The sequence below is a fragment of the Tilletiopsis washingtonensis genome (assembly GCF_003144115.1).
Source record: "Tilletiopsis washingtonensis strain MCA 4186 unplaced genomic scaffold FA09scaffold_11, whole genome shotgun sequence".
Taxonomy (NCBI): domain Eukaryota; kingdom Fungi; phylum Basidiomycota; class Exobasidiomycetes; order Entylomatales; genus Tilletiopsis; species Tilletiopsis washingtonensis.
In genome coordinates, this window is record NW_020312008.1 from 168,048 (window position 1) to 186,623 (window position 18,576).

Sequence of the window (18,576 nt, forward strand, 5' to 3'; positions counted from 1 at the left end):
GCGGTGAACCGCGATGGTGCGAGCGGCGAGATGGTGGCTGAGAGGCTGTGAGCTAGGGGAAAGGGGGTCAGCTCCGGTCTCTAGATGTCCGCAGCGCCGAGGCCGGTTCGAGCGGCAACGGGATCTGCAATAGGTCCGAGACGGCTATCCGCCGACACGGAGCCCCCTGGGCGAAGGGGGCCTCTTGGCGGCCCGGCGGCGTCCCGCCGAGCTCGCCGAGAACGCTGTGCCATGGCTCTACGCATGCACTGAATGGAGCCGCGACTTTTAGGTCGCGAGCCCCGGCAATGCGGGCGCTCAGTAGCGTTCTCACCGCGACGCAACAATAAGCCTCCTTCTTTGTATCTAGAGAGCTTCATTCGTTGGTCCGTCTTGCGGCTGCGGTCGAGAGGCGCCATAGGCGCATCGACCCTAAGCCCGACCAAGATCTGGCCCGCCAGGACTCTGCTCTCCGATATATAAAATGAGCAGTCCCGGCTCATAGTCACTGCACTCGTGTCTCGGTACGCCGATTTGTACTGGCGTCCGCACGGTGGTGCTATTCGTGCCTCCAGATCTGCTCGACGCAGTCCAGACCTAGGTCCCGAGGGACAGAGGTGCATCAAGTCCGCCCCAAACACAACCGCATCCCCCCACGACGCTGTAGACACCCTCAAGCCGCATGGCCACCGCGTCGCAGCGACCACAGGCCCCACTGGTGGCGTGCGGCATCACAGTCGCCGAGCTCGCGTGAGAACCACAGCGAGCTCAGCGACCGCTGCCGCACGGAGCTCCTTCCGGATGGCTCGTGGTGTAACTGAAGGAAACACGGAAGCTGAGTGAGTCATAAGACTCACAGTAAGAGAGAAGAGACGACGGTGACGCAGTACAAGGCCCGAGCTAGTTCCACGCATCCTCCCGCCCGTTCAGCCGGTCCTGTCGCCGCTGGGTAATCCAGGCCTTCTTGCACTCGCGGCTGGCACGGTGCAGACGTCAGCGAGGCGTCGTGATGCTGCGGACGAGCGCGGCCTCTCGCTCGGCGCTCGACTCACTAGTTGTTGAAGGCCTCGGTGCACTTCGTCCGGTCGTACGCGTTGTCCTCGAGGCACTTCATCGAGAGCTTGCTGGCCTTGGCGCACGGGTCGGTGTACTGGCGTGGCGCCGTCGAGCGTCAGTCTCACTGCCCCTTCGCGCAGCACTGCAGCAGCTGCGCAGCACAGCAGCAATGACGTGAGCTCACCTTCGACGCCGTCTTGCCGCCCATAACCTTGACGAAGTCCTCGGGCGTGCGCCCGTCGTCGACGGGACGCAGCGACATCGTGGTGAAGTGAGAGGTGGCGACGTGCTGCGGCGATGCGCTTTTGTGCTCGGCTATATAGCGATGAAGAAAGAAGCGCTCTGAGTGAGAGAAGGGAGAATGGGCGAAATGAGGGCGCAGTAGAGAGAGAGAGGGGAGAGCGGTGCCTGGATCTGTGCCTTGCTCAGCTCAGGGCGCACTCTACTCCACACAGCGACACATGCTCTCGCACGAGAGCAGATCGCGCGCCGAATGCTCTCGAGCGTCATTTTGCCTACGCTGCTCTCGCCCGCTTCGCCCTCATTTCCTCACAGCGCCCGCCTTCGCCAAGCTTTCGTCTTGGGGCTCAGCCTAACCCTCAGCTCGCCGCAGCATTAGTCAGACGGGCGTACCTCGTGTCCTGCCGGGCGCAAGCGTGACGGGCTGCATGGGAAGCGGACCATGCGCCGCGGTTCGCGCTCTGGACGCGGGCGCCGTGTACGCGCGCCGCGCGCGATGCTTCCCACCTCTGCGCCTTCCGTCGGAAGCACCGCTCACACAAGGCGGCAGCTCCACCCTGCCTCGTCAACGCTTACATGAGCAGCTCGCAGCAGGGGGCGTCAGCGGCACGCAGCAGCTTCGGCATTCCTGAGGGTGGGGATGAGACTTGCGGGCTCTGCGAAGAACGTCTCTCCTTCAAATTGCTTGCCTTCGTCTCGCTGGCCTTCGTGCGCCTCACTTGCACTCTCGCCACGCTGGTCAGGCAGCGATCGCGAGAGCTGCACCGTGATCTGCTCGATCGCAGATCTCCGAGCGCCTCCCGATGCTTCTTGCTCGGCGCACGCGCGAGGCCAACACTCCAGCGGGCCTCGATGAGACCCGCTGAAGTCTTGCGTGGGACGATCGAGAAGCAAATCTTTATCCAGCTCGCGGCTTTGCCCGAGAGTCGCGGCCCATGCCACAGGTCTAGACCTGTGGCACCAACTCAACCCGCGGCTCGAGCATGAAGGGTGGCCGAGCTTGGCTTGTTCCTTGCCGGCCGCACTAAAGTTGCGAGGGAGGGCGAGGGAGAGGAGGTTGCCACCGGCAGCCGGGCGGTCACCGCACCGAGCGCCGCTCACACGGCTGTGCCGCCGCCTTCGCGCGCTTGGCCTCTCGCGCAGCGCCCGGCGGTGGCCCCGACGCCGTGGCAGCGTCATACGCCGTCACGCCGCGTGACACGGCGCAGCGGGCGGCGCCCGAAATAAGCTGCGCTGCGAGATGCATGCACCTGCAGCAGCAACCTGCGGCCTCGCTCACCCGCCCGGCTGCAGCGCCCAGCGCAGTGGTTCGTAAGCATGCTGCGGCGTGCAGCGAGCGCCGTGTCGCTGCGTGTCTCTCTCATGTCTTGTGCTCGCGGCTCGGAGATCACCCTTCCGCTCGTTCTTGCTCCTTCGCTCCAACCCGAGTAAGGCGCGCTGGCCGCCCGTCGGATGCACATGATGTGAACACGGCCGGCGCGCGGGCGATCGCTGCTCGGCTGGCTCGGGTCTATTTGGCGGCCCTGCCATCATGCCAAGGCGAGCAGCGCCGAGCTGGGCGAAGTGCCCGCTGCCCCTCTGAGGTGGGAGTGGGGGCATCAGCGGCGCCGACGACGGGAGTTCTCATGCCGCGGCCGTCGCGCCGGGCACGCCAGCAGCCGGCGAATCGGGCACCCGCACACACCCTCTCCCCCCTCCTCGCCGCGCTCTGCCACCGACGCTGTGGCTCGCCGCCGTGCCTTCTCGGCGCTCTGGCGTGATTGAGCTCGCAGACGGCACCGCTTGGACCGCCGTCGTCTGATGCGCATCAAATCAGCACCGGCAGCCTCGGAGCCGGCGTTGCTGCCCTGCGCCGGGTCTCCTCGCCATGCAGCATGTGGGCACGGCCAGCAGCGCACAACAAGGCTTGCGAGGCCGCTCGGAGCTCGCAGCAAGCCGTCTCTTGGCCACCGCTTCGTCACTAGACTCTGCTCGGCGTGGCGCTGTTCGGCAGCATGCGCCGACGGGCGGGCCGCAAGGTGCAGGTACCGCTGCATGTGCAGAGCGGCAGTCCCAAGGTGCGAGGAGCGAGCTACGAGCTGCAGGCCCATGTGCCCCCTGCACCACATTGCTCCGCTGTCGCGGGTACACTCCGGCGGCAAAGGCGCGGAATACCAAGGCTCGGCGCCGGCGTGCGGCGCTGCGCCTCCGGCTGCGAGTCCTCGCTCCACTCGCTCCCCCCTCGCGCCCCGAGTCGAGGCCGCAGGGCAGGACGCTAGTGCAAATTGATAGCGCCGGCACCGCTGTTGCCGCACGCCGGTCCGCCATCTCTGCGCTCTCCTGATCCCTCGGCAGCCTGCGGCACTCGCCGGCGAGCAAGGCGCGCACTCGCCGCCCGGCGGGCCACACTGGCGCTGCAGAGTTGGCGCCTCTGCCGCTCCTCTGCGCGCTCCGATGCGCTGGAGCAAGCAATGCTCCGAGACACCGCTGCCCGCCGCTGGATCAGCCGGCTGTGGGCGCTGCGTGCGCCGCTGCGGCTGCGGCTGCTCGTGCGTCGCTCCTCTCATGCTGTCTGCTCTGCTGCCCTGACGCCCGATGCGTGCCCCGCCGCCGCCCGTGCTCCGCTCCCGCGCTCAGACCTCGGCACTCTCTTAACGCCCGGCGGCTGCCAGTGCCACCCTCGCACGCCTTCCCGACTCTCTCTCACCACCACCACTCGTCCCTGCGCTCTCACCACAGAGCGCCTTGCACTCATCCACCATTACCGTCGCAGACGCGCGCTCCTACGCATACATCCCCGCCGCCGGGATGTCTGCCTTTGCGTCGATCTGCAGCCGCCTCGTCGCCGCTGCGAGCGGCAGCGGCAGCAGCACCAGCGGCGCCACCACGCAGCACTACATCAGCGAGGACAAGGCCGAAGAGGCCTACATCGACGGCGACCTCGAGCCGCCAAAGGAGCTGCACCTGCCGCTGCGTCCAGCCGAGCATGGCTACCATCCGAATCCGTACACGCGCGATGCACAACTAGGCTTCGAGCTGCTAGACGACGCGCTGGGCCCACATCAGCCATGGGAAGGTGAGTCGTGCATCGAGTGAAAGCGCGATGGTGTCGCTCCGGGATAGGTCTGGCGAGCGGTGCCTCCACTACGAGAGAAAGCCGAGATGTCATCCAGCGGGGCCTGGAGGGCTTGGCACGTCCTAGCATGAAGGGTGCACGGGTCGGACTTGGTACCTGCTCCGCTCGGCCCACCAGGATAATCTCTGCTGTCAGTCCTTGGCGACAGCACACCATGCTCATCCCCGCCCGCCAGATCACGGAGTGACGAGCGACGGCGTGCACGTCCGCATGGTGCCGGCGCCGCAGCCGCTGCTGCCGCTCATGTACGGCAAGACGTACGTGCCCAACGTGTCGGCGATCCAGGTGCTGGCGTGCATCCACGTCGCCTCGTTCCGCCTCATCTGGGACTCGCGCATCGGCTCGGCGGGCATCATACAGCGCTTCAGCCACTACTGGCATCACTTCTACATCGTCTGGCGCGGCATCATGCACATCTATGCGCCGCGCGATGCCATTGGCGTGCAGGCCACGCGCTCGTATGGCCCCGACGGCCAGCTGCAGTACCGCCCGACGGCAGACTCGCAGGTCATCGACATTTGCTGGACCAACGTCGACGCCAACATCGCACCGCAGGAGGACAAGGTGCGCGCGCACATCATCCTCGGCTCGTACCGCATCGAGCAGGCCGGCGACGGCTGCAACGTCACGTTCATCGGCCAGGCCAGTCTGGCCGAGAAGGGCCCTGCCTGTGAGTCAGAAGAAGCCCCTGCCACATCCGGTGCCTGAGCTTACCCGTGTCTCTCAGACATCGTGCGGCGAATCGCCACGGAGCAGTGCGAGACGATTGGCCGGCTGCGCACTGCGGTCGAGCACTTTGGAGTGCCGCCGTACATCCTCGATGAGCGCGAGATCCTCGTCATGCAGCTGCAGCAGTTCCTGGCCGAGACGCGGAAGACGACGCTGCGGGCACACGTCTCGCAGCCAGGGTCCTTCACGCTCGTGCTCGACAAGAAGAGGATGTACCCGAGCGGTGCGTGGCGGCGGAGAGAGTTTGCTCGATGGCTCGAAGCTGACCTCTGCTCGCAGGCGTCACCATCTCGCTGGTCGAGGGCGAAGGCGCCAGCTCGCTCTCGCTGCGCGAGAACGCTGATCGGCTGGAGCTGAGCGTCGATGCGGCGGGCGTGGGCAAGGAGTTCTGCATCGTGCGTCGACTGATCGTGCGATACTGAGGCGCTGCCTTGCTGATCGATGCCCTTTCTTCTCTTGCAGGAGTTCGAACCGCGAGACAAGGAGCCAGAGCCGTCCGCTGGCACGGGCTGGTGGTAGAGACCAAGACGAAGCGACCAAAGCATCAAACACGGAACCCTTCTGCACTGCAATTTCATATCCCTCCTCATCCTCACTTGCGGCGTGACACGCGGACGTTCAGTCGGGCAGAACGAGCACGGAAGCGGACGAGAGCGGAAGGGTCCGAGGCTTTGATCGCACGGCTTTCCGTTGAAGCAGGATGCTGCTCGGAGGCAGACAGTACTCAAAGCTGCACTCGATGGCTCGGATTTGGGACCGTTGTTGGATGCAGTGGGGACGCTGCTGTGCGTTGCTCCTTTACACCTTCGCTTCCGAGCGTCCAGCAAGCTGCGTGTCGCAGCTGTCGAGCGCACCGGGCCTCTCTCTCTCTCTCTCTCTCGCCGCCAGCGCCTTGTCCACGGTCGATGAGGAGAGACGAGCTTCATCAGGGCCCTCTGACGGCCCGGCATCGGGAGCAATCGATTGTTCTGGATGCCTGCGGCCTGCGTCGAGCACGAGCTCGCCGTTCCCCCTCTCTCGCACGCTGCGATAGGCCAACACAGCCGCTCAGGGGCCAGGCACGGATGTGGCGGCACTGCAGGCCCGCAGAGTGCTCGCTCAAGTGCCACGCGGCGGCGGAAGAAAGGGGCCTGTCAGGGGTGCATCCGGGCAGCGGGAGGGGGCGTTGGCAACGTGGCGCGTGCGCTTCTCCACACGCCTGCTCGCTGCTGCTGCGCCGCATCAGATCAAAGGAGCTTCAACTTGATGATCAGCAAAGTGCTAATGTGGCATTTCGGAGCCGCAGATCTGCAATACAAAGTGCGCTCGCCGGACATATGCGCGAGCACGCAAGCGGCGTGCGCGGCGCGCGTGCGTGCGCTGCGTCTGTCAGGCACAACGGCGGCGACAGCGGCTCCGCTCGGGCTGCACGCGTCGCGCGCTGCCGATCTTCGCGCATGGCACGTTGTGTCAGCGGCCCTCGAAGCGAAGGCGAGGAGGCCGCCTCGGCGCATGTCGCCTCTGCTGACCCCTCCCGCGGACCGACGCTTATCGCGCGGCCTCCGCACGGCGGCTGTGCGCAGCCGAGCCCTCATGCTTGGCGGGCCGCGTGTGCGCTGCGCTGTCAGAGGATGGCGCGCGCTGACAAGCATGAGGGAAGCGAGGCCGCTGAATGCGCCCTCTGCGCTGCTGAGCGGCTGACGGTGGATGCGGCTGTGCTGCGATGGGTCCGCGTGGAGGCAGCAAGGACGAGCAGGCAGCGGTGATGCTTCCACGGCGCGCCGTCTGCCGCCGCTCGGCCGCTCGCAGCGCAGCAAGCATGGCAGCAGGGCCCGTGTCAGGCTTACGTCCGAGGCCGGATGCCGAGCCGAGGCCGCTGTCCTGCGCTGCGCTGCTCTGCTCTGCTCCGCGGCCCGATGGAACTCCAGCGTGCAGGGTGCGGCGTACGGATGGGCTGATGGAATGGAGCCGCGGAGGCGCAGCAGGCAGCACAGGAGAGGCCGGCGATTGCGTAAGGGTTACGCTTCGAGCGCACGGCGCGCAACGCGAAGTTCGCGCCTGCCTGCTGCCGCGCGTTCCTTCTCGCCCGCCTCGCAGCCGCCTCTCCACCTGCCATCAGCTCAGCATCTGAGCCTCGCCCATCCCTCTTAACTCTCCGCACTCCATCACCTGCCCCGGCGCACCCCACCACCACCTACATTCGACCTCTGCCGCTCTCGGCTGGACACGCACGCACCACACGCTCGCAGCTCCACCACCTCCACTTGTCAGCGCCCAGCTCAGCATGGTCCCTGCCGCACCTTCTGCCGCCGCCTCGGCCTCGGCCCACGCATCCACCTCGGCGCTGCCCATGGGTGTGCCGTCCAGCGCTGCCGCGCCAGCTGCTGCGGCCGCCGGCGTGCCCGACGTGACCCTGCGCCCGCCGCCGTCGTCGTCGGACTATGCCTTCTCCTCGCTCTCGCTCGACGAGTGCGACGACGACGAGAGTGCGCTGGACGACGGCGCCTCGTCTGTCTCCTCTTCCTCCTCTCACTCGCCCTTCACGCCGCCCTCCACTGCGCCCTCGCTCTTCTCGCTTGCGGCGCGCAAGCGGCCCTCGGCGCCCGCCGAGGAAGAAGACGATCGCGATCATCTCGGCATCGACATGCCCGCTGCGCTCTCGCACGCACACGCACTCCTCGTCGCCGAGGCTCGCGCCCTCGTCGAGGCAGCAGCTCGCTTGGAGGAGCGGCCCAAGGCGTTTGAGAATGCCGTTCGCACTGTCGTGACGTGCATCGCTGGCGGCGGCAAGCTGGTGTGGACGGGAGTGGGCAAGAGTGGTGAGTGTGCTTGCGGCATGCTGCCAAGCAGCGACCTCTCTGACACCTCTCTCTAGGCCTGATCGCGCGCAAGCTGCACGCTACCTCGCTCTCGCTGGGCCTCTCCTCCGCCTACCTCTGTCCCGTGTCTGCATTGCACGGCGACCTCGGCGCGCTCTCCGGCACCTGGCCATTGGCGCCTCGGGCTCCGCTGCTGCGAGCGCGCGCCGCCGAGTACCGTGCGCCGCCCGCACCTGCTCCGGACGTGCTCTGTGCACTCTCGCACTCCGGCGAGTCGGCCGAGCTGCTGCGCCTCCTGCCGCACGCGCAGGCTCGCGGCTGCCCCATCCTCGCCTTCACGGCGCGCAAGGACTCCAGCCTCGGCCGCGCCGCCGCTGCAAAGGGCGCCTGGGTCGACTGCCGCACCGCCACGCCCATCGATGTCTCGCCGCAGGCACTGACGCCCGTCGATGCGCCGCGCTCGGCGCCGCCCATGACGCACTGCGCCTGCTGCTCCTCGTCCGCAGCGCTCGCTGGCTCGAACAGCGTCGGCGACCCGAGTGCCGAGGCGGACGCCCTGGTGCCGGCGCCTACCAGCAGCACGACGGTCGCACTGGCCATGGGCGACGCCCTCGTGCTCAGCGTCGCGCGCGCTTGCGGCCTCGGCGTGCAGAGCTTCAAGCAAAACCACCCCGGCGGCTCGCTGGGCGTGCGTCTCGCTGCTCCGGTTAGCGTGGCCACGCCGACGGCCGCCTAAAGCCTGCTCGACTGCTATCGCATCTGCTCCGATCGCTTCGCTTCTTCGATCGCCGTGTAACAATAAGCCTCGCCCCGCCTGCTTTCGCTACGACCCATCTCCAAGCCACCTCTCTATCATCCTCAGCACGCCTACTCGTCCCCTTCTCTGCACTGCTTCTGCCCGATGTGTCTCTCGATCAACCTCTCTGCCGGCTCGCGCAGTGCGCAAGCTAGCTCCACCCCTGTCTTTCTGCACATGTGCTCTCGCGCACAACCAGCACTCTTCAATGTCCATGCATCTGCACATCTGCCTCACATTGCCTGCGTCGACGCTGAGTCTACTCATCGAAGAACTCCAGCTCATCTGCAGCGCGCATGATGGCGTTGTACTCGCTCGGCTGCGTGCCTGGCGCCCGGCGCGCCTCGTTCGTGAAGAGCGAGTGGAAGACGACGTCCTTTGCGGAGCGCTCCTCGTCCGGCGGATCGTGAATGCGCACGTGAATGTAGTGGTCGTCGCCCGCACGCGGCAGGCGGATCTTGCCGATGATCTGTCGCTGTGACTTAGCTCGGCCGCCGCAGCGGAGCAGAGAGCAACTCACGATGGTGCCGTAGCTCACAGCCCCGGCCCGTACAGAGACAAGATCGCCAGAGCGCACGTCGAACGCCGTCAGCTCGGCGTCGGCGACGTCGGCGACGCGCGCGTACATGCGCGGCTCGTGCGCGGCCCAGTGGGCGCGGCTGGGTGGTGGTGTTAGCGAATGCTTGATGCGTCAGAGCAGCGAAGGAGAGACACACCTCTTGAGCAGCTCGGCCTTGATGCGCTGCTCGAGCAGTGCGAATGCCTGGCCGCCGGGCAGTGAGCGGTGTCACACGCACAGCCACGCTGCCACACGCACCTCGACAGCACGCGGCTGCGGCGCATGTGCGGGCGAGAGGGTGACGGACTCGGCGTCGGCCATGGCGGAAGGAGTGAGAGTGCTGAGAGGCTCGGTGCGGTGTGTGAGACGAGCGAGTGTGGGAGTGGGAGACGAGGGCGAGACGATGCAGCGGCGGCTGATGGGGCTGGACAAAGCCAGCAAGGCGCGGGTGGCCTGTGCGCGCTTGCGGCGCAAAGTCGCGCGCCCGGCCGGCTGTCTGTGCGTGCTTCTCCCCACGACATCTCCTCTCCGTCTCACTCCTCATCCTCTGCCCACTCGTCGATAACCGAGCGCCAGCTGCATTAGCTCGAAGATCGCTCCCTCAGCCTCACCGGACCTCTGCCCCCCCTCTGCCGCAAAGCTCCTCGCCACGGCGCACTCCTCACTCAGCCTTGAGCTGCCTCTGCTCGCCATGCTCGCGCCGACTGCGCTGCCCAGCGCCACGCTCCCCGACGTGCAGCAGCTGCTCACCGCCCTGCTCTCGCCGAGCGTCGCATCCTCCGCCTCGGCCTCAGAGCTGCTCGCGCGTCTGGCACAGCAGACGCACGCCGCCCTGCTCGACCTGGCAGACGACGAGCGGCCCACGTCGTACGAGGGCCTGCTGGACGTGGCGCGCTTCTGCGTCGAGGAGGAGCCGGCGTGGGAGGAGAAGGAGCAGGGAGAGCTGTGTGAGGCGTGCAAGGAGGGTGAGTATCAACGCCAGTCGAGGACCTGAGCACGGGCAACGGGCAGGCATGTAGCGCACGGCGTGAGGATCTGAGAGCGTGAGCATGGGCGTCGAGCATACGACGTGCACTGGTGTGCAACACGAGCTCAAAAGCGCTTCTTGCTGCCTTCGGCGCTTCGTGATCGAAGTTCCACCTGGCAGAAGGTGCCACAGCTGATGATGCCCTCATCTCAGACTCGATTGACTCATTGTGGGACGCCGCAACGGCACGGACAGCGAGCGTGACGGCCGATGCAGCATCAAGCGCCGCGCCCGCTGCTGCACCACAAGCAGAGTCATCAGCAGCCACCACCTCCAAGGGCAGTACACCTCTCGAGCCCGCCGACGAGGCCTTCGACCAGCCCTTCTTGGCGCTCTCGGTGTTCACCAAGCTCGTGCAGTCCTCTCCCGTCCTCTCGCACTTCTTCGAGCAGGACCTCTCGTCCTCCTTCCAGCTGCGTGCTCCGGCACCACAGCAGGAGTCGGCGCGCGAGGCACTCGCTACTCTCGCTGCTGTGGCAGTAACGGGGGGAGGAGGCGGACAGTCGACTGCACGTCGCGTGCGTGGATTGCTGGGAGGTCTGCTGGGAGAGGTGGGCGATCGTGTCGGCAAAGTGACGGGCCGAGAGACCCGCACTGGTCCGCTGCCTTCGTTCGGCCAGCAGACGCCCGCCAGTCTGGCCGAGAGCAGCACCTCGCAAGCAGCGCTGGGCGCCAAGACTGCTGCTGCAGCGTCATCGTCGCTGGGACGCAGCGTGCAAGACGCCGAGGAGGACGTGCGCGCGGCGACGGCGCGGCTGGTGGAGCAGGCCGCCTCGTCGGAAGGCGCATTCGTCATTGACGAGGCGGTGGGCGAGGACGAGGAGGATGAGGGAGACGACGACGATGAGGAAGCGGGTGAACTTTCGCTTGCTGCGCTTGGCGGCGGCGAGGAGGAACAGGCTGGCGGACGCGAACAGCGCATCGCTAAAGGTGCGTACCTCTCATTCCTCGTCAACACCCGTGTACTGAGAGGCATGCTGACTCCCCTCTCGCCAGACCTGCGGACGGCTGCGGCGGCGCAGTGAGCTCCATGCGACGTTGCCTCGTCCCTGCCGCGCCATCATGTATCTCTACCACCCATACGACGCCCATGACATTCTCTGACACATACTCTCTGCTGTGAGGCGGCCGAGGCGGCCCAGTAAGAGCGAGGCAGCCGTTCAGGGCCCAGCATTCAGCCACTCAGGCCGGACGAGGGTGGGCTGCTGCTGACTAGGCCTGAGCGAGGGTGCGAGGCGCCGAGCCTTTCACGCCTGCGCAGCGCTTCAGGAGCGATCGACGGCGCAGCGGCTGCTTCTGGGCTCAGCGGCGCGCCGCGCGGCAGGCGCGAGATGATGCAGCGGCGCAGCGCCTGCCGCCCAGAGAGCAGCTCACGTACGCGGCCGCGCGGCATGCGGGCCGGACGCCGCCGGTGCCGCTTTTGGCCCAGATCTGCGGAGCGGCGACGCTCTCACGCGGGGCTTGCGCGGCATGCCAGCAGCAGCGGCTGTGCGAGCGTGGCTGGGCCGCGGTTGCCGGCGCAGTCAGCCTCTCAGCCAGCCGGCGCCGCGTGCCGGCGCGGGCGGGCATTCAGCTGCCTCCGCTTCTCCACGCCGGCCGCCGGTGCTTGCCTCGCGCGCGCACCCCGCACTGTTCGCTCCGCACCACCACCACCCCGCACTCTCGCTCGCGTCGCACCTGCCACGCCTGCCCGCCATGGCCTCGAGCTGGCACGACACGCTCACCATCGAGACGATCGAGAAGGAGCGCGCCAACCCGCCGTTTGACGTGCGCGCCGTGCGTGTTGCTGCGGTGTGCGAAGTGCTGCGTGCCTTGTCGCTTACATTCATGCCGCCTCTAGCTCTCCATCGCCCAGCATGGCAGCGAGAAGGAGCTGCTGCTCAAGGAGCGCGTGAGTGGCCGTCGTGCCTCGCACCTCCACCCTGCCATCGCTCACCCTCTGCCCAGTTCATGCTCGAGATTGCCCGCGACCCCGTCTTCTACATGGGCGATGTGCACGACCTGACCAAGGACGAGCTGCGGTGAGTGTGCGCCGAGTCTGAGCTCGCAGCACATCACACTCACCCTCCTTGCAGCGAGCGCACGATGCAGAAGATTGGCTCGCTGGTGCACTGCGTGCAGAACGAGTCGATCGAGAACTTCACGAAGCGCATGGAGCTCATCGGCCTCTTCGACCCCGGCTTCTGGACGCGCTTCGGCGTGCACTACGGCCTCTTCCTCGGCGCCATCCGCTCCGGCGCCACGCCTGGCCAGTTCAGCTACTGGATGGACAAGGGCGTCGTGACGTGCCAGGGCATGTTTGGCTGCTTCGGCATGACGGAGCTGGCGCACGGCTCCAACGTTGCTGGCCTGGAGACGACGGGTGAGTCCCACTGAGTGTGCCTATGTGTGCGCTCTTGCTGACCTGCCCTGCAGCCACGTTCGACGAGCAGACGGACGAGTTTGTGGTGCACACGCCGAACCTCGGCGCCACCAAGTGGTGGATCGGCGGCGCCGCACAGACGGCGACGCACTGCTCCGTCTTTGCGCAGCTCGTCATCCGCGGCAAGAAGCACGGCACAAAGACGTTCATCGTGCCGCTGCGCGACCCCATGACGTTTGCGCTGCTGCCCGGCGTGAACATCGGCGACATTGGCAAGAAGATGGGCCGCGACGGCATTGACAACGGCTACATCCAGTGCGTGCCTCTCGCGTGCATCGCCACGTTCCTCGCTAAACAGCCTCTTACAGGTTCACGAACGTGCGCATCCCGCGCGCGTACATGCTCATGAAGCACACGCAGGTGACGCGCGAGGGCGAGGTGCGCGAGCCGCCGATCCAGCAGCTCACGTACGGCGCGCTGCTGCAAGGCCGCACGGCCATGGTCACCGACGCCGCCAACACGGCCAAGAAGGCGCTGACAATTGCGGTGCGCTACGCCGCCGTGCGCCGGCAGTTCAAGTCGTCGCCCGACGCCGAGCTCGAGACGCAGATCCTCGACTACCCCATCCACCAGCGGCGCCTCATGCCGCTCGTGGCGCAGGCCGTGGCGTTTGGCTTCACGGCGCTGCAGCTGCAGCGGCTGTTCGAGGAGACGAGCAGCGCCCTCGAGGCGCTCGAGCCGGGAGACCCGAACCTGAACGCGACGATTGAGCTGCTCAAGGAGACGCACGCCACGTCGGCCGGCCTCAAGGCCTTCTGCACGTGGGCCACGCTCGACACCATCGAGAAGGCGCGCCAGGCGTGCGGCGGCCACGGCTACTCGTCGTACAACGGCTTTGCCTCGATGTTCACCGACTTTGCCGTGCACTGCTCGTGGGAGGGCGACAACAGTGTGCTCTCGCTGCAGTCGGGCCGCGCGCTTATTGCTGCGTACCGCGACGCCATGGACGGCAAGAAGCTGGCCGAGGGCACGTCGTACCTGAACAACATCGAGCAGGTGCTGTCGCGCAAGTGCCGGAGCAACGAGGAGCTCGTCACGCTTGCGGGCATCGAGGAGGGCTGGGCCACGGTCGCCGCACACGCCGTGCGCAAGGCCGGCGAGGACTTTGCCGCGCTGCTCAAGCAGGGCAAGAGCCGCGACGAGGCGTTCGAGGCCTGCTCGCAGGTGCGCTTCGTCGCCGCCAGCGTGCACACGAGCGGCTTCATCTTCCGGCAGTTCAAGAAGGCCGTCGAGAAGATTGAGAAGGGTGCCGACGGCGTGCGCGAGCACCTCGAGAAGGTCGCTGTGCTGTACGGCCTCTGGCAGCTCGAGGAGAAGGCGGCCTTCTTCCTGCGTTCCGGCTGGCTCTCTGGCTCGCAGCTCGACCACGCTCAGGCCAAGGTGACGGCGCTCTGCTATGAGATCCGTCTCTCTGCGGTCCCGCTCGTCGACTCCTTTGCCATCTCCGACCACATCCTCAACTCGCCCATCGGCCGCTACGACGGCGACATCTACCGCGCCTACTTTGCGCAGGTGCGCAAGTCGAACCCGCAGGGCAAGGAGCACCCGTACTTTGAGCGCATCATCAAGCCCTTCATGCACCGCCCCACGCAGGAGCTCGAGGACTTCGACGAGATGGGCCTCGACGACGAGATCCAGGAGATCAAGGAGGAGCAGGAGGAGGCCGCCGAGGAGGCAAAGGCGGCAGAGGAGGAGAAGAAGCAGCAGCTGGCCGAGGAGGCAAAGAAGAACGCCAAGTAGGCGCGTGCTCTGCTTGCCCCTCTCCACTCGCGTGCTTCCGTCTCTTCACCTTGGTCATCTTGGCGCCGCGCTACCCCGTCTCCTCCCTCTCCGCGCCGAGCTCACGCCGCTGCATCTGTACATCGAATACGCTTAATGAACGCATACTGGGTTACATGGCGAGGAGAAAAGGAGCATGCGAGGCAGAAGAGAGACGAAGGAAAGCGTGATCGGGCACTACCTGTACTGCGCCGGCAGGTCCTGGCCGCCGTCCTCCTTGCTCGGCAGGCGCCCATGGTACGCCTTGAAGCTGTCCTCCCACTTTTTGTAGTCGTTCCAGTACTTGTCGAGCGCCTCCTCCTCGGGCGTCTTCTTCTTGACCACGGGCGCCGGCTCGGCGGGCGGCGGCGGCGCTGGCTCTGATGGCGCTGGGGCTGAGGTGTCAGTCAAGGTGAGGGCTGCGAGTCGAGAGCGGCACTCACGCGGCGGCGCTGCATCCTCTGGCGGCGGTGGCGGAGCGGCCTCCTCCGGCGGCGGTGGTGCCTGGCCCTGCGGCTGCGCAGGCAGGCCGTTGGCTCCGGCACCGGGCGCCTGCCATTGCTGCTGTTGCGGCTGTGCGTTCTGAGATGGAGCTCAGATGTCAGCAGACTGCAGGATTCGAGGACGAGACGAGACTCGGCGAGCGTGGAGCTGAGACGAGGCTCGCTGTGACAAGCGCCACACGGAGCGCGCCCTACCTGCTGCGCCAGAGCCGGAGAGCTACTCACGCCTGCGCCGTTGAACGGCGGCACCCACACGCCCTGCTGCACGAGCACCGCATGTGCCTTGCCGTACTCGGTGCGCACGGCATCGAGCAGGTCCTCAGCCATCACCTTGCCCGCCTGCACCATCGCCTCGTCCGGTCCGCTGTGGGAGAACGTCAGCAGCTGCATTGCCGCACCATCGGACTCCACCACTCACGCGACAGCAATGTGCATGCGCTCGTCGCTCTCGCGCCCCGTCTCCGAGTCCATGAAGCCACTGCCCTGGCCCTTGATCTGCACGCGCGTGCCCGTCTCGCCCTGGATGTACTTGACGAACAGACCCTGCAGACACGCGAGTCAGCACCCTGGCCCAGCTGCTGGTGCCGCTCGCTACTCACGCCAGGCCCAACCACCTTGGCGCGCACATTGAAGTTGCGCAGCGGCTCGAGGTCGATGAAGATCTTGGCTTCCGGCCACTTGCGCTGTGGACAGAGGGATACGTCAGCTGAGGTCTGCGAATCCGCTGAATGGCTGCCGCGCGCTGCCCCTGTGCTCCAGCTGCAGAGAGCCTTCCGCACCGCCAGAGCCTCCATCCACCACCGGCAGGCGCCGACGGAGCTCCCCGTGCTGGCACTTAGCGGTGTGCACCTCCGTCACGCGCCAGCTTGCGCACCTACACTCTTGCTGCCTCTCTGCATGGCCCTCTACTGCTCCACCACCCCTCATTCAGCCTGCCCCTGCACACTCACACGCTCCGTCTCGCGCGGCGCACCGCGCTCCATCTCGCGGCGCACGCGCGGGTCCTGGTTCAGGTCGGGCAGCTCCTGCTTCATGAGCTCGCGCACGGCCTCGATGCCCTTGTCGAGGATCTCGCGGCTCGTGGCGGCGATGTGCAGGTACAGCGGCGGGTCCGCCTCGGTGGCCAGCGCCTTGTCCGGGTACCACGTGCCCTTTGTGGTCACGCTGGCGCCCGTGTCCTTGAGCAGCTGCTGCTGCGTCTGGCCCTTGGTGAGCATGTAGCGGTTGCGCTGGTCGTTGATCTCAATGTCGAAGGTGAACTCGGCGTCGTGCTCCGGCGGCCCGCTGGCACCGCCGCGCGGCGGCGAGCCGGCCGAGCCAGCGCCGGCGCCGGCACCGGCGGCCGAGTACTGCGCTGCAATGCGCGCGGCAGCGGCAGCAGCGGCAGCGGCCGCATCGCTGGATGCCGCAGCGGGCGGCGACGAGGCGGGCGGGGCGTCCCAGCGGGAAGACATGGTGGATGAGGTGGGAGGACAGGCCTGGAAGACGGCGAGGCGCGCGGCTTGGCCGTGTGAAGCGCGGCGCGTCGGCGCGACGCGGCCGAGGAGCGCCGCCCATGCGCGCCCTGGGGTGCTGCTCCCAGCCTGTGCCTTGCTCCTGCTCCACATCCTGCTCCTCTCCCCTTCACGCCTCGCCTCACGACGATGCACTCTCTCCCGCCGCGACCGGCTTTTGCTGGCGCATCGTCCGCGGCCTCGTCTTCGCGCGAAGGAGCTGCATCGCGGGTGCAGCGGCGCTCTGCCTCGCCCTCTCGCGACCGCAACTCCTCTCGCTCCGACGCCGAGTCGTCCTCGTCAGCGCTGCGTCTTGCGCTGCCATCGCGGCCGCCCGCCGACACCACCTATGCGCGGCCCGAGCGCGTCGCCTTCTTCTCCTACGGCCCTGCGCGCGAGCTGCGCTTCGACAGCTCGGCCAAGCGGCGCTTCCGCGAGCCGCCCACTGGCGTTGATCTGGGCCACCGCTTTGGCGCTGCCGTGTGGCGCGAGGAGCAGGTGTGTCCCGCCGTGGCGCTGCGCTACTCACCCGCTGATGAAAGGCTGTCTGCAGAACGAGCATCTCGACTCGCTCATCGAGACACTGCAGCGCCTGCCGTCCAGCTCCACACGGCCGCATCCACTGCTTGAAGCACGCGTGGTGACATGGCGAGGCATGATGACGCGGCTATGTTCAGCGTGGCACGAGCGCTCGAGCGACTATCCCAAGGGCTGGGAGATGAATGTGCAGCGTGTGAGTGTGAATAGGGTGAGGCTGGTTATGCATGGGCTCATGTGGCGTCACCCAGGTCGGAGACACGCTGTACATCGAGGAAGTCGTCACTGCAGCCTCTCTTGCCGACAAGGCGGCGCATGCAAACAACGAGCGGCAGAGGACAATGGCGTACCACGGCTATGCATTCGAGAGCTTCTGCACTGCGCCTCTGTCCGACGACAAGACCTCTGCTCAGCCCGACGCAGACGGCTGGAGCGGCGACGTCAACACCAACGAGCAGTGGTGCGAGATTGTGCGGACGTCGCTCGGCGGACATGGCGTCTTGATAGGTGGAGAGACGGACTGTGTCATTGAGTCGCATGGTGGAAATGAGGCGGAGGGCGTGGAGCTCAAGACGTCGATGGTGCTGCGCAATCAGCGCGACGAGGTGCGCTTTGAGAAGAAGATGCTGCGCTTCTGTGAGTCGGGCCGTCTGTGCATGCTGCTGCTTGCTGCTGAGCGCTCGCCATAGACATGCAGGCCTTCCTGCTTGGCATTCCGAACGTATTCGTTGGCTTTCGCGATCATCAGGGCAAGCTGCAGGTGCGTGTCCAGCTGCCGCAGCTGCTTGTGGCTCCGGCTCATCCCTCGCCCAGTCGACGCACCGCTTCCGCACGCTCGAGATGCCGCGTCTCGTGCGCAACAAGGTGTGTTTCTCTGCAGATGCCTGCCTGCCTCTCTGTTCACACGTCGCAGCCACACGCCTGGCATCCCTCGCAAGGCCTCTCCTTTGGCGCCGAGATCCTCTCCTTCCTCGAGCTGCACATACCTTCGCAAGAAGCATCGTCATCCGACCCGGCCATCTGGCGTCTCTCCTTCGACGCGCCCTTCACGCACGTGCAGCTGCGCCAGCTGGAGGCACACGAGGTCAAGACACTCTCGCAGGACGACGGCCCGGCGCGTGTGGGCTTTCTCAAGCGCGAGCACTATGCTTGGCTCCGTGCTGAGCTAGACAAGCGTCAGGAACGCAGCAGTGCAAATGCATAGCTCAAGCTATTCGTTTCAGAGTGATCGCTGCTGCCTCGATGTTGCTGCGCTAGCATGGCCATGTCTGCTCTGCTGGCATTGCGCTACGTACCTGCGTGTCAAGCGCGACGGAAGCACGGAAGCAGATGTGCCTGCCACACGCGCGACCACGCCCTTGAGCTCTGGGTCTGCCAGACACCGGGACCTGTCGACCCTACAGTAGCGTGTCATGGCTGCACGCGGGGGACAGCCGCGAAGATGAGTCGCTGCCGAGGCTCTCTCGAACGTCAGATGCGTGGCCCTGCTCCCGTATTCACGCATCTGCGTTCTCATTTCCTCTGCAAGGCGCTGAGCGTGGGCCCCAGGGGTCGCTCTGCCTTC

General features: G+C 66.6%; 10 protein-coding genes across 10 annotated transcripts; 5 read left to right on the plus strand and 5 right to left on the minus strand.

The window, feature by feature from the left end:
- Nucleotides 1-5: 5 nt before the first annotated feature.
- Nucleotides 6-795, minus strand: FA09DRAFT_28867 (hypothetical protein). The gene has a single exon (XM_025739935.1). The coding sequence runs from the start codon at nt 600-602 to the stop codon at nt 81-83; it is 522 nt and encodes a 173-aa protein (XP_025598122.1). The 5' UTR covers nt 603-795; the 3' UTR covers nt 6-80.
- An 84-nt stretch (nt 796-879) lies between these two features.
- On the minus strand, nt 880-1,297 carry FA09DRAFT_338822 (hypothetical protein; the record flags this gene model as incomplete). Its single annotated transcript, XM_025744147.1, has 3 exons — nt 880-955; nt 1,032-1,129; nt 1,220-1,297. 3 exons carry the CDS (start codon nt 1,295-1,297, stop codon nt 880-882), a joined length of 252 nt encoding a protein of 83 aa, XP_025598123.1.
- A 1,508-nt stretch (nt 1,298-2,805) lies between these two features.
- On the minus strand, nt 2,806-3,942 carry FA09DRAFT_29128 (hypothetical protein). Its single transcript, XM_025739974.1, has one exon. It carries the CDS (start codon nt 3,819-3,821, stop codon nt 2,874-2,876), a length of 948 nt encoding a protein of 315 aa, XP_025598124.1. The 5' UTR covers nt 3,822-3,942; the 3' UTR covers nt 2,806-2,873.
- A 120-nt stretch (nt 3,943-4,062) lies between these two features.
- FA09DRAFT_338823 (hypothetical protein) lies at nt 4,063-5,638 on the plus strand (the record flags this gene model as incomplete). Its single annotated transcript, XM_025744148.1, has 5 exons — nt 4,063-4,330; nt 4,566-5,060; nt 5,118-5,342; nt 5,399-5,514; nt 5,582-5,638. The coding sequence occupies 5 exons, from the start codon at nt 4,063-4,065 to the stop codon at nt 5,636-5,638; spliced, it is 1,161 nt and encodes a 386-aa protein (XP_025598125.1).
- A 2,110-nt stretch (nt 5,639-7,748) lies between these two features.
- Nucleotides 7,749-8,605, plus strand: FA09DRAFT_289160 (SIS domain-containing protein; the record flags this gene model as incomplete). The annotated part of the gene is made up of 3 exons (XM_025739939.1): nt 7,749-7,917; nt 7,974-8,362; nt 8,465-8,605. Coding segments are annotated over 3 exons (699 nt in total), but the record flags the coding sequence as incomplete, so codon positions are not given.
- A 367-nt stretch (nt 8,606-8,972) lies between these two features.
- FA09DRAFT_297647 (hypothetical protein) lies at nt 8,973-9,593 on the minus strand (the record flags this gene model as incomplete). The annotated part of the gene is made up of 4 exons (XM_025740214.1): nt 8,973-9,182; nt 9,234-9,372; nt 9,430-9,476; nt 9,531-9,593. 4 exons carry the CDS (start codon nt 9,591-9,593, stop codon nt 8,973-8,975), a joined length of 459 nt encoding a protein of 152 aa, XP_025598127.1.
- A 200-nt stretch (nt 9,594-9,793) lies between these two features.
- Nucleotides 9,794-11,451, plus strand: FA09DRAFT_330004 (hypothetical protein). Its single transcript, XM_025742427.1, has 4 exons — nt 9,794-10,237; nt 10,453-11,229; nt 11,296-11,363; nt 11,424-11,451. Exons 1-3 carry the CDS (start codon nt 9,964-9,966, stop codon nt 11,322-11,324), a joined length of 1,080 nt encoding a protein of 359 aa, XP_025598128.1. The 5' UTR covers nt 9,794-9,963; the 3' UTR covers nt 11,325-11,363; nt 11,424-11,451.
- Nucleotides 11,452-11,977: 526 nt separating this feature from the next.
- On the plus strand, nt 11,978-14,565 carry FA09DRAFT_330006 (putative pox1-acyl-CoA oxidase). Its single transcript, XM_025742428.1, has 6 exons — nt 11,978-12,075; nt 12,140-12,190; nt 12,247-12,320; nt 12,375-12,661; nt 12,715-12,976; nt 13,030-14,565. The coding sequence occupies exons 1-6, from the start codon at nt 11,995-11,997 to the stop codon at nt 14,459-14,461; spliced, it is 2,187 nt and encodes a 728-aa protein (XP_025598129.1). The 5' UTR covers nt 11,978-11,994; the 3' UTR covers nt 14,462-14,565.
- Nucleotides 14,566-14,575: 10 nt separating this feature from the next.
- FA09DRAFT_330007 (hypothetical protein) lies at nt 14,576-16,438 on the minus strand (the record flags this gene model as incomplete). The annotated part of the gene is made up of 6 exons (XM_025742429.1): nt 14,576-14,868; nt 14,923-15,061; nt 15,208-15,346; nt 15,401-15,525; nt 15,582-15,665; nt 15,933-16,438. Coding segments are annotated over 6 exons (1,184 nt in total), but the record flags the coding sequence as incomplete, so codon positions are not given.
- A 157-nt stretch (nt 16,439-16,595) lies between these two features.
- Nucleotides 16,596-18,224, plus strand: FA09DRAFT_330008 (RAI1-domain-containing protein). Its single transcript, XM_025742430.1, has 6 exons — nt 16,596-16,973; nt 17,029-17,208; nt 17,264-17,648; nt 17,702-17,772; nt 17,826-17,876; nt 17,926-18,224. The coding sequence occupies exons 1-6, from the start codon at nt 16,626-16,628 to the stop codon at nt 18,214-18,216; spliced, it is 1,326 nt and encodes a 441-aa protein (XP_025598131.1). The 5' UTR covers nt 16,596-16,625; the 3' UTR covers nt 18,217-18,224.
- The last annotated feature ends 352 nt before the right edge of the window (nt 18,225-18,576 follow it).

Bases quoted from the DNA above. Each gene is read 5' to 3' on its own strand.
- FA09DRAFT_28867 (XM_025739935.1), bottom strand. From the start codon at position 602: ATGCACCTCTGTCCCTCGGGACCTAGGTCTGGACTGCGTCGAGCAGAT.
- FA09DRAFT_29128 (XM_025739974.1), bottom strand. From the start codon at position 3,821: ATGAGAGGAGCGACGCACGAGCAGCCGCAGCCGCAGCGGCGCACGCAG.
- FA09DRAFT_330004 (XM_025742427.1), top strand. From the start codon at position 9,964: ATGCTCGCGCCGACTGCGCTGCCCAGCGCCACGCTCCCCGACGTGCAG. The intron at 10,238-10,452 runs GTGAGTATCAAC...CCCTCATCTCAG, and splicing joins GTGTGAGGCGTGCAAGGAGG to ACTCGATTGACTCATTGTGG. The intron at 11,230-11,295 runs GTGCGTACCTCT...CCCTCTCGCCAG, and splicing joins CGAACAGCGCATCGCTAAAG to ACCTGCGGACGGCTGCGGCG.
- FA09DRAFT_330006 (XM_025742428.1), top strand. From the start codon at position 11,995: ATGGCCTCGAGCTGGCACGACACGCTCACCATCGAGACGATCGAGAAG. The intron at 12,191-12,246 runs GTGAGTGGCCGT...CCCTCTGCCCAG, and splicing joins AGCTGCTGCTCAAGGAGCGC to TTCATGCTCGAGATTGCCCG. The intron at 12,977-13,029 runs GTGCGTGCCTCT...AGCCTCTTACAG, and splicing joins ATTGACAACGGCTACATCCA to GTTCACGAACGTGCGCATCC.
- FA09DRAFT_330008 (XM_025742430.1), top strand. From the start codon at position 16,626: ATGCACTCTCTCCCGCCGCGACCGGCTTTTGCTGGCGCATCGTCCGCG. The intron at 17,209-17,263 runs GTGAGTGTGAAT...GGCGTCACCCAG, and splicing joins GGGAGATGAATGTGCAGCGT to GTCGGAGACACGCTGTACAT. The intron at 17,877-17,925 runs GTGTGTTTCTCT...CACACGTCGCAG, and splicing joins CGCGTCTCGTGCGCAACAAG to CCACACGCCTGGCATCCCTC.